At 40.2% G+C, this 14,518-nt stretch overlaps 1 protein-coding gene across 3 annotated transcripts in view; it reads right to left on the bottom strand.

Annotated features, from left to right (window-relative positions):
• The window catches only part of LOC109317246, a 15,990-nt gene extending 1,472 nt beyond the window's left edge, over window positions 1-14,518 (bottom strand). Inside the window, exons 1-7 of one of the 3 annotated variants that reach the window (XM_019545844.1) lie at window positions 14,187-14,518; window positions 11,352-11,491; window positions 10,697-10,783; window positions 8,511-8,601; window positions 7,894-8,080; window positions 7,274-7,371; window positions 542-619 (exon numbers count right to left, since the gene is read on the bottom strand). In XM_019545844.1, coding sequence (XP_019401389.1) covers window positions 590-619; window positions 7,274-7,371; window positions 7,894-8,080; window positions 8,511-8,601; window positions 10,697-10,783; window positions 11,352-11,491; window positions 14,187-14,219 — 666 coding nt within the window. In that variant the 5' untranslated portion in view covers window positions 14,220-14,518 and the 3' untranslated portion in view covers window positions 542-589. Of the gene's footprint in view, window positions 1-541; window positions 620-4,382; window positions 4,735-7,273; window positions 7,372-7,893; window positions 8,081-8,510; window positions 8,602-10,696; window positions 10,784-11,351; window positions 11,492-14,186 lie in introns of those variants that run through there. The other 2 variants (XM_019545853.1, XM_019545836.1) reach the window with 2 other exon arrangements.

Below are 14,518 nucleotides of genomic sequence, written 5' to 3'. Positions count from 1 at the left end.
ACCTGGAGACACTGTAGTAGGCAAAGAGGACAGTAGCGCATGCACTAGGTCATGTGTAACTTTTCTAGTGGTCACCTAATGTAACTATCCCAATTTAAAGGACAGTGACTTCATTGAAGTGCTGCATGAAAGCTTCCCCGCAAAAAGAAAAAAATTCTGACAATGCTCCTGAGCAAATCTACTGGAGGCTTCCAGGACTAGCATGTGACTAGAGCCTCAGCTTTCAAAGGGGAAATTAGAGAGATATGAAGGTCTTAGTGAAACAAAGCTCTTTTCTTTTGGAGAATTCATGACAGTTTCAAACAACATTAAAACTTAACACAAAAGTCTCCATCCTGACAAAAGTTGGCAGCATCTATCACAGGTTTCTCTTTTTACTGTTGTTGGAAGTAAAGGTCTTCCTGGATATCAAGGAACAATCCTTACTCGTAGTTAAAGTAGAAACAGGACTTTCACAATACTACTTCTTCCATAGCCTTGTGCAAAAAAACTGTTTTGTGCACAAAAAAGCCTTAAGGGACAGCTGAGTCACTAGATTTACCTTAGAGCAAAATGGATACTCCATGTGCAGCCTCTCTCTGGAGTTCAGTTAGAAGACGACACAGCATGGCTGAACCTGCTTTTAAAAGACAGCTAGTTAAGAGCCATGCTTATCAGAAGCGGGAAGTGGCATTGTTTCAACACTTGTTTTAATGCAGATTTGAAGAGGTATTAAAGGGAAATCTGTAATCTTTTAAAAACAGAAGAATGAAACTTGATTTGCTTTCCTGTGGTCTGATGATAAAATGCAATGAAAGCTGTTAAGCATTGCTCTCCACACATCTAAACACTGTGTAAGCTGCAAATAGGCAAAGTTATTCATTTTAACAGATAAGAAGTGTTTCACTCACTAGGTGCCCAATAGTTTTGAAAGCCTTCAATTTTGGATGCTCAATCAAAACATCCATAGCCATCAACCTGGAATTCTGGGTAATCAGTAGCCTCAAAATGGGAGGGAAGAAGGGGGTGGGAGAGACACATACCCTAAATATCTGGAGTTAGATGACCACAAGTTAGACCACTCAAAATTAGCAGACACTTTTTAAAATGCTGGCCTCCACAACTTGACTAGAAGTGAATATTTGCAAAGCAGAGGCACATGCTACAAAATATATGCTATTCAATATATTAGCAGCTGTTTTGGAAGAGCACAGGACCCAATGCAGGGGCAAGAGCCTCCAAATGCAGAAACTGCTAGCTCAGGGGCAGGCATTTATTTCGGGCAAAGGGCTGCCTACTGAGTTTTGGCAAGCCATCAAGGGCCACATGACAGGCAGCCAGGGGCAGCTAAATATTAATTTTCTACATTTTTTAGGAGCCCCACGGGCCAGATAGAGTGGCCTGGCTGGCCGCATCTAGCCCCTCGGCCACATTTTGCCCATCCCTGTGCTAGCTAAATGACAAAGCACCAGAGAAAGCAGCAGTTAAACAAAACCAGCCTTTGTATACTGGTTGTCTGACTAGTGCTAACCTGCGAGCAGAAAAAAAAAACAACCCAACAATTTCTACAATCCTATTTCATATGGCAGTAAACTCACGCAAACACAGGCAAATCATAAATATCTTCTGTTCCTGTATTAGTCACTTTTGCTAAAACTTTATCCTTTGCCACACAAATAATAGTCATCTCATCTTGCAAATACCCACAGGATAGCAGCTATACTATGATGCAGCTGCATTGTTATGCACCATTCTCCAATTCTGCTACGAGAACTGCAATTTAACAGGAGCGCAATGGAGCAAAGCAATGATCCACTTACTCCAGTACTGCATCTGGAACAGACTGAGGCCAGCTGTTTCAGGGGAGGGAACTAGAAATTCCATGATGGTGAAGTATTAATAACCTTCCCTTAGGAAAAAGTTCTTCTATCAAAGAATCAAATTTAGTTTTCCTGTTCTCCAAGCCTGTTAATGAAATCAAGTGATTTGTGGGCAAACTGTACCTCCTTCAGATACCTGACGTAGATTTTGGCAACGTTCTGCTCTCCCAGCAAAGTAGCACTCAACTGAATAATAAACGTCAGTACATCCTTAACTTACATTAGGATACAGAAAAATAAAGCAAATTCATTCCCAATGTTCAGCTGCTTTTCAATAGTTGCTCTCCATTAAGTGATTTCTCCAACTCAACTGAGGATCTATCCATACAGACACTGAGCTACCAAACGGTGCTGAAAAAACAAAAATCTTCAGTCATTTAGAACATCCCTCTGAATGCTGAAAGCCAAGGTGGACCAGGAAAGAAAATGCAGTGGAAAAACCATTTAAAAAGATCACCAGTATCAGCAGAAAACCACCCAAGAAGAGTAAGGAAGATAAAAATCCTCCCTGGATGTCCCTGGCTTGGTGCTTTTGCTGCTGGTACTGAAGGAGCTGCGCTGCAAACCGGCAGGATGTCAGAAATGACTTCTGCCTTCCCTCGCCTGCTTGCAAAAGACTGTGACAGACAGAGCCAAGCAGGTTTGGTACCGACAAGAAGGCTACAAGACATCTCTTGCTATTGGCCAACTGAAATACTGATCTGGATTGGTTGTTTTAGCCTTTGGTCTATGAAGGTCTGTCATTGGTTAATCACAGATTAATTCTGGTTGGCTATTCTCCCCTCATGTTTTCTCACTGCTGCACTCCTTTTAAACTAAAAAAAAAGCCAGATTGTATGGAACTGTAGGTATAGTAGTGATTCCCAGTACAACACGTAGCATGCTTGGAGCCTGGTAACAACAGAACTGTTCGATAACACACAGCAATTAGCAGGAATCAGGGACCAAAATTAACACATGAATCCTAGCTTTGCTGCATGATTTAGCCATGTTGAAATATACTGGGGGACAACTATACAGCTGTTAGAAGTCCCATCGTAACTGTTTCATTTAGAACTTTGCCCTAAAGTTATAAAGGATTTTTTTAACCTTAGAACTTACATAACACAACTGAAAAAACTTAGGTCATAAGAGATGAAAATGTCCTATTCTGTTCCTATCGAGTCAGTGGCAGTTCATACTGACTTAACAGAGAGAGGCATCAGGACATAAATAAACTCAGCGTATGCAAAGTAATGCCAACCCAGTGATGTCAAGTCTGCGCCGTTGTGACAGCAGTGCTTTGGAAATGCAGACTTCTACAGAGTTGCATTCTGTATTTTTATCAGCACAACACAGGTAAAAATGAGCTTATTTCTTTAAAGAGTCTCTGTTTTCCCTTTTTTGTTTCTTTTGACACCACTACCATCTTCTAGAGCCCACACTGTCAAATCAGAGTTACTGGTCACTTTGAGTCCTCTATCTTAATCTCCCATACCTAAAACCAGGGGTCTTTGATTCCTCCGTTTCATTTTCACTTTGCAAGCAAGCCACGTTTTAAGTCCAGTTTTCTTTCAGCATTTTGTAGAGCAGAGCCTTCCTTCTACTCCAAACAGCTGAAGCCTTTTCAAATGTCCCAGTCAACTCTTACTTACTGTTACTTTCGCCTTGCTAGCCGACATTGCACATTTTTAACCCCTCATCGTTTCCCTCCTCCAATAAACCAACTTTAAGCGTCTTCCTCCACCATGTTATGTTGTAGCCACGACGGTCCAGGATGTTTATCTCAAGGATGTCTAGCATTGCTGTATCTCCTACCAAATCCCTTTACACTACCACATGGTGCTGCTTCTAATACATTTCCACAACTTATCTTCTAGAGCAGAGTTCAGCAACCCGCAGGCAGTGGGCAGTAGGTCCTGTCTGTAGAAACTTTGGACCTGGCCTGCAGAAACGGGACTTCAGCAACACTTGGTGTGCCTTTTGCAGAGTGGGTCCTTCCAGCCCGCTGCCAGAAAAGGTTGCCCACCTCTGTTATAGAGGGCAACCTACCACATATGATGTTATCTCCATACTGGTTCACAAGGCCATTCCTTTTTGCTCATTCAGATCCCTCTGAAAGCTACATCTATGTGGCAACATTCACTATTATAGAATCTAAATTTTTCAAAGCTATATATGCACTTGGAAGTTGAACCATTAAAAAGTAATAAATAGAGAAAGCCCATGATCATGTTGCAGTAACCATCCTCCATTTCTCCATGTCCTCCATCTAATCTTCCTCATCCTACAAGCCTCCTTTTTTCCTCTCTGGTGTGAAGCACTTTATTTGCCTTTAGGGAATGTAAAATTAACAGATATGGACATACTGAATTCAGAGCAGCTGCCACCTGATTTTGCAGTTCAAGCTCAGCACAAGGCACCATTTTCCCCGTGGAATGTATATAATAAGATTTATAAAAAACTTGTTACGAAGTGTACAGAAATATTCCTGCAGCATGCATATGGAACAAAAAATAACACCACTGAATTTCTAACACACAATAACATTTACAAAGGACATGTTTTATTTTAAAACTATGCCAAAAGACATAACGTCATTATCCAAAATATGAAAGCATTAAAGTATCTTGAATTCAAAGTCATGATTATTTTATGAAAGTTGTATGCTACGAGTTTGGTTTGTTTTGCAGAGGGAACTAAACATTAAATGTAACAATCTAAACAGGGTGTTTAATTGCTATTAAGTTATAGCAATTAACTACGTTACAGAATATGAAGTAAAAGCAAGTCCATATGTTGCACTGATTCGTTTCAAGCACTTTTCATACTGATTATTCAGTTTAACTGATTCTTGCAGAGCATGCTTTAAATCTTCTATCTCATCAAAAAACTCCTAAACAAAACAAAAAAAAAGAAAAAGAAATAATTGGCATCCATCCTTTGTTCTTGAGAAACATTTCCCAATAGTAATTGGGAGATTATAGCCACGCCTCAAATCATTCCCCTCTTTGAGCACCTGCCCAGAGTGCTTTGCAAGTTACATACACAGGAATGACTTTTGCCACTACTGATATGCAGGGCCAGATGGAGTGAAATGTAGCAATTAGCCACACTACACAACAGTTTACAACTTTATTTTGAAGAGCATCTATCATACAAACTGTCTGCAAGATATTTTTCAAGATTTGCATACAGTAAGAGAAAGAACTATAAATAACACTGGCAGACAGAAATTAAAAAAGAAGCTAAAGACAGCATGGCAGAAAAATACAAAAAAGCAGTTGCTAACATGACATGGAAAAGTTGTCACACAAACCCAACTCCATGGAGGACCACAGAACAGTTAGTGTCAGACAAACAAACAAGCAATTTAGAAAGCAAAGTCTGAAAGGACAGCTGGAACAATTGTTGAAGACATTTTATAACCTGAGAGGTTTCATTAGGACCCTGAAACAAATCCAAAGCAAACAACTTCAAATTTAGGTGCATTTCTCTGAGCCCTTAAAAACTAGAAAGCAAAATTCAACATACCAGACAGCTGAGAACTGATAGGAAGTCCAGAAAGAATGGAGATGTAACAGTGAAGAAAAGGATAAAAGGTAAGAATGAGGAATTTCGCAGTGAAGGAATCCAGATAATCTTGCAGTGGTTAAGACAAAATGAATGCCACCTTCCAAATTCAGTTACAGAGGAATTACTGGAACAATAAGTGGAATGTAATTACCCAGTAATGAAATGAGTACACCTCAAAATTCTGCAATAAAAATGTAATAAAGAAACTTCTTGCAAGAGTGGCATATGCTACAGATGCCTCTATTCTCTTCTTGCATTTTCCATCCTCCTCTGGTTTAACCCTGGTTGCAAGTGCTCTGTAGCAGGGAACCTGTCCATTTTGTAAAATGCCACACATATATTGTGGTACTAAATAAATCATCTATAATAAAATGTAGTGACCAGTAGCCATGACTTCAGATTTGCACAGGAGAGCACCTTCAACCTGAGAATAACCCTGTTCCTAAATAAAACATCAGGCTTGGGCTCATACTGCTCCAGAGACAGTTCTACAGACAAGACTGGGACCTAAAGAATCATCAGCACCACTTCCTGCTGCACCTGTAATGCTATCAAATTAAACATGTTTAAAGTTAGAGCAGAGGACACGTATGCTCTTAGAGGAAACATTCAAGTATACAGGAAACAAGCAAAAGACTTTAATCGCTCTGTAGCTTGTTCTCCCACAACTCTCATGACAACAATTATTAGGATTGTTGTCTGAACAGAGGGAACAATATTCTCTCAAGTGCATTTTAACAAACTACTTTCTGTCCTTGCCTCAGCAGGACATTGACAATGTCCTCATCACCCTGCTTTATTTGCAGCAGTTTAGGGTCTTCTTGTTGTTTATGGCCACTGTGCTTGGTAGTTGTACGAGAGCTGCTCATGCACCAAGAACAGGTTAGACCAGGGGCATCAACATCACCCAGCTCCTCAAGTTTAGATAGGGAAGACTGCCATGAGCAGAGGGTTGAACTAGATCACGGTCAGCAACCTATGCCCACAGAGCCATCAGATCTGACTCATGGAACCAGGATGGCTTCAGAGGTGACAGGATTTGCTCACCTTGTGCCACTGTGCTATTGCCGGGCAGTGGGGAGCCTTGCTTGTGTTGTGCTATGGCCAGGCAGCAGGCAGATGCAGCAGACAGATCTTGGCACTGACCAGTCTTGGACCAGAGCTGAGAAATCCCAGCCCGCCGCCAGAAAACATTGCGAGTGCCAGACTAAAATGACTTCCCAAGGTCCCTTCCACCCTTGTTTTCCTCTGATTATGAAAAACACTACAATTAACTGTGAGCCCAATCCCCTTGAATGTCATACAAAGAGAGTACTGTACAAGCATCTCAGTTCCACAGCACTGAAATAAAACCTGTCCTCCCAATGAAAGAACCCAGCTGTACTAATTAAAATAAAAATGAATAACAAAACAAAAAGGGTAAAAAGCAAATGCTTTTTGTTTTCAGAAAAAGTAATGTACACATACATACAGCTAGCTGACTCAGCTGGACAGAGTTAGCCTTTTAACTTGTACTGTCCCATATCCAGAAACAGTAACTCTTCACATTAACATCCAGTGCCTCAAATACATATGCCCAAGCAAAAAAGGCAGCCAGAAAGTCCTGCTCCAGAAGTAACTTGGATAAACCATAGCAAAAATAATTCTCCTCTTACCAAGATCATAAAGAAAACATGCACCTGAATAGTACATTGAACAAGCATGTTTTCAAGGGTTGTTGAGCTGTATTCCTTTTTTGAAATGCTATCAGGCGACTACACATAGAAATGTGTTTTCACAATGCCACATGTTAAACCTACAGCTAAATTTCAACTCACACTGGGAATATTTATCTTCTGAAGTTTATTCAAGCAAGTTACCTTGTCTAGCCCAGCTAATTCATTTCTGAGCATTCTCCTTTCTGTAGACAACTTTTCATTTTCTTTCTTCAGCTTCTGAATTTCAAATAGTAAAATATCTATATTCAAAATTTAAAAATTCATATTTTAATTATTACAGTCATCCTCTTATGCATCCAAGTTATATTATACCTAGAGTTTCCAGCATTTGGTATTACTTCAAGAAAATTATGGCTCAGTATTTTAAAAAGGTTTAAATGATTTGCCTTTAAAAATTGGTCCCATATCTTTCAAGCACCATGAGAAATCATAAGAACTCACCAGTCAGATTTTATATATGTAAGTTTTACACAAGTCAATTCTGAAAACTGTTTGTTACCATTTGATCCTAAAACAAAAAAAAACCTACATATGCAATTGAAAGACTTTGGCAGAGGGTAGAAGGGGAGAGGACAAGGGTCAGATGATGTACCAGGTTAACTATTACCGGGTAAGGATTTCTTTAGAATCACAGCGTGGTCTTGGATTTTGACAAAAATCTTGAGGTCACAGTAGATTGGGCATATGCACCTCCCTATACACCTCACTTTAAAGTCTGGCTCTACTCAAAAAAAAACCAATCATAAAAAAATAATTATTACCTATGTATTTGCAGGAACAACCTCCCATCTTTTTGCATATGCATCTACAAGATGTCACTTCTCCCTCTGCAGTTGCGGTCCTTTTTCCAGAAATACTGCTATCTTTTTTAGAGAGCTTTTTAAATGCTAGCTGCTCAATTCTTTGTTTTTGCCCTTGAAGTTGTTGTTCTAGCTCATTAATTTTAACCTGTTAAAAAACTAGAAAATTAAGAAGTCGTGTACAAAAAGCAAATACGTTTCAACTTAATACAGTCAAACCTTCATTTTGAGTTCAAATGTAATGATCCCAAAGTGATGTAAAATAGGTTTTTTAAAGCAACAGTTTGAAGAAAAGATAAATAATTTTAAAATTAATTTGTTTGTGTTTATAACTTTTCTGCAAAAATATATGCTAATAAAGGATACCAAATCATCTCTCCTAAAAAAATATATATATTTTGTGGCTACTGTAAACCAGACAACATACTCTACTTTGAAAACAATGAGTTCCATGCTGCTGATCTATCAGAATATAAAGCTGTTTATGCCAAAATTAGGCAAGTTTTTAGTTTTCCTAGTTTACTGCATAATAACCAACATAAATTATTTGACATAAATCTGAAAGTTGTCATACTTACTGTGAGATTTCTAATTGTTTCACTTTGTTCCTGGTTTATTTTTATTTCTTTATCATAATGCTTCTGTAGACTATCATACATCTGAAGTAGTCTGAGAACAGAAGTATGTGAATTGCTAGTTAAACAATTAAGACTACCATCCTACTCTTTAATGACTAACATCCTTTAAAAATAAAGGCCTGCTTACTATTAGTTACATTTCAGCTTTGGACTGTAGCTATATTTCATAGCACTAGCCCTGAATAGCAGGACCACAAGTTACTAAGAATTATACAAAATGAACATGCATAGTTATTTTTCTGCATGATAAACCTGCGATGGTCAATAATTCTTCAGAATCCTCATAATTGTGTGTAATAAAGTGAGTAACATATATCCTTTATAGAAAGTTAAAAAAACAAAACCATTTAGGTAGAAAAAAAATGTTTAAATACATGTACAGTAGATACTTAAACAAACTGTCTCTAACAAGGTAAGAAGAGTCATCATTTAAATGTCATCCTACAAACTCTTAGTTAATAGGTGCACTATCTTCATGGATTAGTATCTAATCCACAGACTTCTTCAGACTTTGGAATGGTGTTTTAGTGACCATAAAATGTGACCAGTTATAAAGAGAACCCTTCCTTCTCTGAAAGGTACACTTGGGTAAAACCACAATGTTCCTAAGAGGTTGTACCCAAGACTTTTTTTTAAGGTTTTCTTAAAAATAAAACTTTTATTTAGGTCAAGATACATAATGAGGGAGGTACTTGACCAACATTTTAATAAATCAAATAAAACTTTTCAGAGATAGTTAATTACCTAAAGTTAAAAAGATAAAATGGTAAACATTAAGTGTGAGTTATGATTTTATTTTTGACCATTTGCTTATAAATCAAAATGAAATACAACACATACATGTGGTCATTTCACCTAACCAGATAAGTGCAATAAGGCAACAGAAGGATAAGTACTATACACATAGATACTTCTGTAATGAGGATAACAAAGAACTATTATTCAAAAGGATGAGTTAGAAACAGTTAAAAAAAACCCAACAGGTTCATTTAAGTGCTGAGTAAGCAAGCCATTTATTACCAAGAGCCTTAACTACAATATATAAAACTGATCCATACAAGTCAGGGAGTTTATGTGGAATAAATTCCCTCCAGAGGTGACGCAGTCATGTACCCTGGAGGTTTTCAAGAGGAAACTAGATAGTCACCTCATTGGGGTCACCTAACCCCAGTTGTCTTCCTGTCTAGAGCTGGGGGGGGGGAGGGAGACACCCAACAATCTCCAAGGTCCCTTCCAGCCCTTCCAATCTATGAATCTCTGAATCAGTGAAAGGAATGTTCTTATTTAAAAATAATCTCTTTGATATTAATAAACTTTGAAATCTTTTATCGCTTAGGCAAAGCATTGGTAACTTTTCAGATTATTGACAATGACTGTTCCACAAGATGTAAACACCTGAGTCTCTGATTTGACTGAAAACCGCTACAAGACTCCTATTCTGCAACTGACAGCTGATAAACTACCATATTCATGAAAAGTACTGATGAATTTAATAATGTGACTATACTGTACAAGCAAAGAAGTCTAGATATACAATGGATATGTGTCTACACTGCAGAACGCGGTATGGTATAAAAAGACCTCAGCTAGCTCAAATGCAGGAAGCAGTCTAGCCACAACACAGATCTCCATGCAAATTAATCTACTCTGCTTCTCCCTGCATTGCAATAGGTAGACTGCTTCCAGCATCCAAGTTAGCTTTTAGCAAGCTAATTCAGGTAATTTTATACTACAGTGAGCAGCACAGACATGCCAGTATAAGATAGAAAGACTCTTTAAATACACACCAAGTACAGCAAAAGCTAGTTATGAGAGTCTGCAACCTCCATAATTCACAAATGTCAATGAACTGACTAGTTTAACAAGGACTCCACTATCTTGGCAGCTGCACAGCACATATAGGCTAGCCTTTTTTCTAGTGAAGAGAACAGCTTCCCCACTTAAAACATCCACCCCTATTTTGGAGAGCTGATTTTTGAGGGAAAGGTGCATGTTGCATGTGAGAAAATACAGTATATCCTACCTGAAAGAGGTAAATCACAACCCCTCCACCTTAAACTAAGCTAGTTCTAGCAAGAAGGAACACACTCCACTAACTCTCAGAGAGATTTACCAAAATAACTTACCTAGCACTTTCCCCTGCCCGTCTGAGTTCCTTTTTGGGAATGCCACTCATCGTATGCCATAAGTAGGCTTCTGTTTGAACCTGAACACTTAATTGAAATAAATACCACAGCTTAATGTAAACCAACGTAAACAGCTTTCAGAACAGTAAAGAGCTGTGTCAGAATGGCTGCAGATAAATAAAGTAGTAACTTGTCCATATTTTTCATTCAGCATGAAAAGTCTTGCTAACACGTTCTGTACAAAGATGTGTGGAAAGCTGTCTGGGTCCTTTTCAAAATAAAGAGAAGGGAAAAAAGTCTCTTCTGAAGTCTACATTTCAAAACACTTTAAGTAGCATTAATGCTTTCAAATATGCCACATTTTGGTCTCTTATACATTATTTATTATTCATTATCAAGATACTCTAAAGCATTTTAGACCAAGTCAAACCCTAGGTAGAACACCCACTAAGTAAGCAAAAGCACAAGTCACCAGCATATAGACTTGTTTTGCTTGAAATACAACTTTGGTCCAGGGCAAAGGGTTAGTTTTATCACAGGTCTCAAGACCTTTATCCTAAGGCAAAGTACTGCATGGCACTGTCACCCCTACTACAAGCAGTCTCAATTTGAGATTTGAACCCATTACTTTCTGTTTTAAACTAATCGGTCTTACTCTCTGCTTGTGACATAGTCATGCATTAACTGCTGCAGATGTAATTTCTCCTGAATCTGAGCCAAATCACTTTCTAGCTGTTTATTTTTCCTGTGCAGCTTTTTCAGCTTCTTAAGTAGTTGTTCATTTTCATCACTGAGCTGGAAAGTAAGAAAGAGATATTTCACCAAATAGAATGTTTAAGATACTGCATTAGCATGGGCTAACATTTCTCTTCATAAAGACTAATACACTTATCTTTGGTTATTCACATATATAAAGCAAGACACCTGGAAAAGCTGTTGGTTTCATAATATTTGTGTAAACCTAAACACAAATGCCTTGAGACACATACCAAAAGGTACTCTCTTCTGTACAGATCAGTGAACCAGTATCAGTGGGTGCATCTACACATTCATTAATGCACCTTTGTTACTGCATATTACGTTTAGTACCTCTAATATGAGGTACTAGATAAAGGCACAGTAGCTGCACTAATGCACAGTAGCAAGGGCAAACTTTTCTTTGTGAAGCTTAATATGCTGTAGACTAATCCTACTGCGCATTAGCATGTTAGCACAGTTTTTGCAATGATGCACTAATGTGCAGTAGAACAGTCCACTGTGCATTAAGCCGTCTCATGTAAACATATCCAGTTGCTCTTAGTTTGGCAGCAGGTTAAATGTATTTGTATATAAAACAACAGGGTAGGAACAAAGCACACATGCTGTTGAGCTATGCTGCCAAATCTAGAGCCCAGCTCTGCCAAAAGGCATAAAGATACTCTTATGCTTAATCAGTCCCAATGAAGGTCTGCCAAATTAAAATTATCATATAGATTTACATTACTTCCTGCAGAATACTACAATACTATTATATGTGATTCACGTGCAATTCATTTGACCCAATCATATGTTCCCAAAATTTTAAAGTTAAGTCTTTTGCTTAGGCTAACATTAAATACAGGAGACATTAGATTTACTCCTGTAAACACTTCTGTTGAGTAAATTTACATACAAGTATTGCCACTGTACTTCGATTCCTCAAACAAATTAAATTAAACACCACATAAGTGTTCAGAGACATCACACATTTTAAAAACAAAAAACTAAGTTCAATGCAGCTTGTTTCTTGCATTGCTACCCAAATGGTAACAAACTTGACATCAGGCCTGTATGACAGACATAACACCATACATTTTCTCTTCTAGTCAGCCTATTTGCTGTACTGATTGTCAGTGAACTAAGCCCACCACAAAATCTGTAAGCCTCCCTCAGGCCACAAGGCCACTAAGAACACACCAGCAGATTCTGGGAGATAACGAAAGTTAAAACAGGGGTGGGAGTGTGGGCCAAATTCATTAATGCATGCTCCAGAAGAGGAAAGCAAGCAGAGCCCACCACCCAATGCCCAGTAACCCTTGAACGAGTCCAAGGAGCCAGTGGACACACTGAAACTATCCCTGGAGACATGAATGGATGAGGGAATGGAAGACGCCCAACAGTCCCTGGGCCTCCCCCCCAGCCAGAGCCTCTGTTGTAGTGAGGTAGATGGGCCTCTTCAATTCAGGAAGCCACCAACTTTGGAAGCTGGAAACAAGCCAGAGATGAGGAGAGCAAGAAAATAAACCCTAATAAGAGGCATATGTTTGTCTTACAAGACAACAGATATGCATGGTGAGGCATCGGCTGGTTGAACATCTATGACTGTGGCTGTAGAGCCCAATTCTTGAATGACAGTCCTTCCTACACTTATCACTCGTGAAGGTCAGCTTGGGTCGGGTAAATTATTACTGTAATTTACAGTAGACAGTACTACCTGAGACTGTCAACACATAGTGCTGGGCATAACATGGCAATCTCTAGGATGCCAATTGCTTTGGGCACAAAACCAATTTAGAGGGGGATACTAGTCTCAACCCTGGTGGAGGAAATGCCACCAAAAGGTTGTGGAATCACTAGTAATAGATCATAATAAATACTACAACCTCACTACTGTCATTACAATTATGATTTACAATGATCATAATCATCCACTCATATAAGAGCCAGGAGACACCGGTGGAAAAACTATAAGCATATTATCTTCCACATCAGTGGTTTTCAGCCCTTCTTGACTGAAGGCACCTCTCCTTAGACCAGCAATTCCCAACCTTTTTGGACTGGCGGCACCTCTCCCTAACATTTGTGAGCAGCACTGTACCTAGACTCCTGGTGGCCCCAGGCCAACTTTTAGTATCAGGCCACCCTCAGCCAGATGATAATAATAATAATAAAAAAATTACTATTTTCAGGCCCCCTTTCTATCCAGGCCGCAGGCAGCCACCCGGTTCACCCATGCCTGTGCGGCCCTGCCTGTGAGCCCACTGGCACCCAAGTTCAAATATTAGTGTATGTACAACAGTCCTGGCAGAAGAGCCAGGCAGTGGGAGGGGAGGAGGGGGGTGGGAAATCAAGCCTGAGCTTGTGTTCATAGCTCATCTCCTCACAACACCTACAAAGGATGCACCAGCAAACAGGGGATCTGGAGACTCAGCCACAACCTGCAGGAAGGGCCACCCCTCGCTTCCACTGGGGAAGCATGGGCGTGATGCCCACACACCAGGCACATGATCCCGGCGCACTCCTGCTAGAGGCTGATTTTGCCAAAGGCACAAGTTGCTGTGTGCAGCCCCGTGCCACACCCCCTGGCCCACGGGCCGCAGCACGAGTTGAGCCTGCAGCTACCGCAGTCCCGCAGGCAAGGTGGGCCGGGGTAAATTCACCGAGGGCCGCCGTGACGTAACTGGTGACTGGCCAATCCTCGGGAGGGGCGATTGCGCCCGTTTCCCACCCGCAGGGCCCCGCCCCCACTCACTTGCAGACACTTGTGCACCGCGGGTACCGCCATTGATAGACGAGGCGGGGCGGGGCAGTCTCCCCGGCAACGAGCAGGTGACCGAGGTAAGCGAAAAGCCGTGCGCAAACCCTCGTTTTCAAACCGTTTCCTTGGTGCTACCGGTCGCCATAAGGACCCCGGGCCCAGCTGCCCCGCGCGGCGCCTGCTTTCCCGCGTGCTTGGGACAGGCAGGCACAGAGGTCAACTAAGCGCCACCCCGCCGTACGTAGAAGGGTGACGTCATTAACAGGCGACCGCTCCACGACAAGGCCCCCTCCTTGGCGCTGGTTGCCACGGAAACAAGAGCACCC

This window comes from Crocodylus porosus, unplaced genomic scaffold (genome assembly GCF_001723895.1).
Source record: "Crocodylus porosus isolate Cpor-Errol unplaced genomic scaffold, CroPor_comp1, whole genome shotgun sequence".
In the NCBI taxonomy this organism is placed as follows: Eukaryota; Metazoa; Chordata; order Crocodylia; family Crocodylidae; genus Crocodylus; species Crocodylus porosus.
Note: the sequence above shows the minus strand (reverse complement) of the source record. Positions and strands in the feature narration are given on the sequence as shown.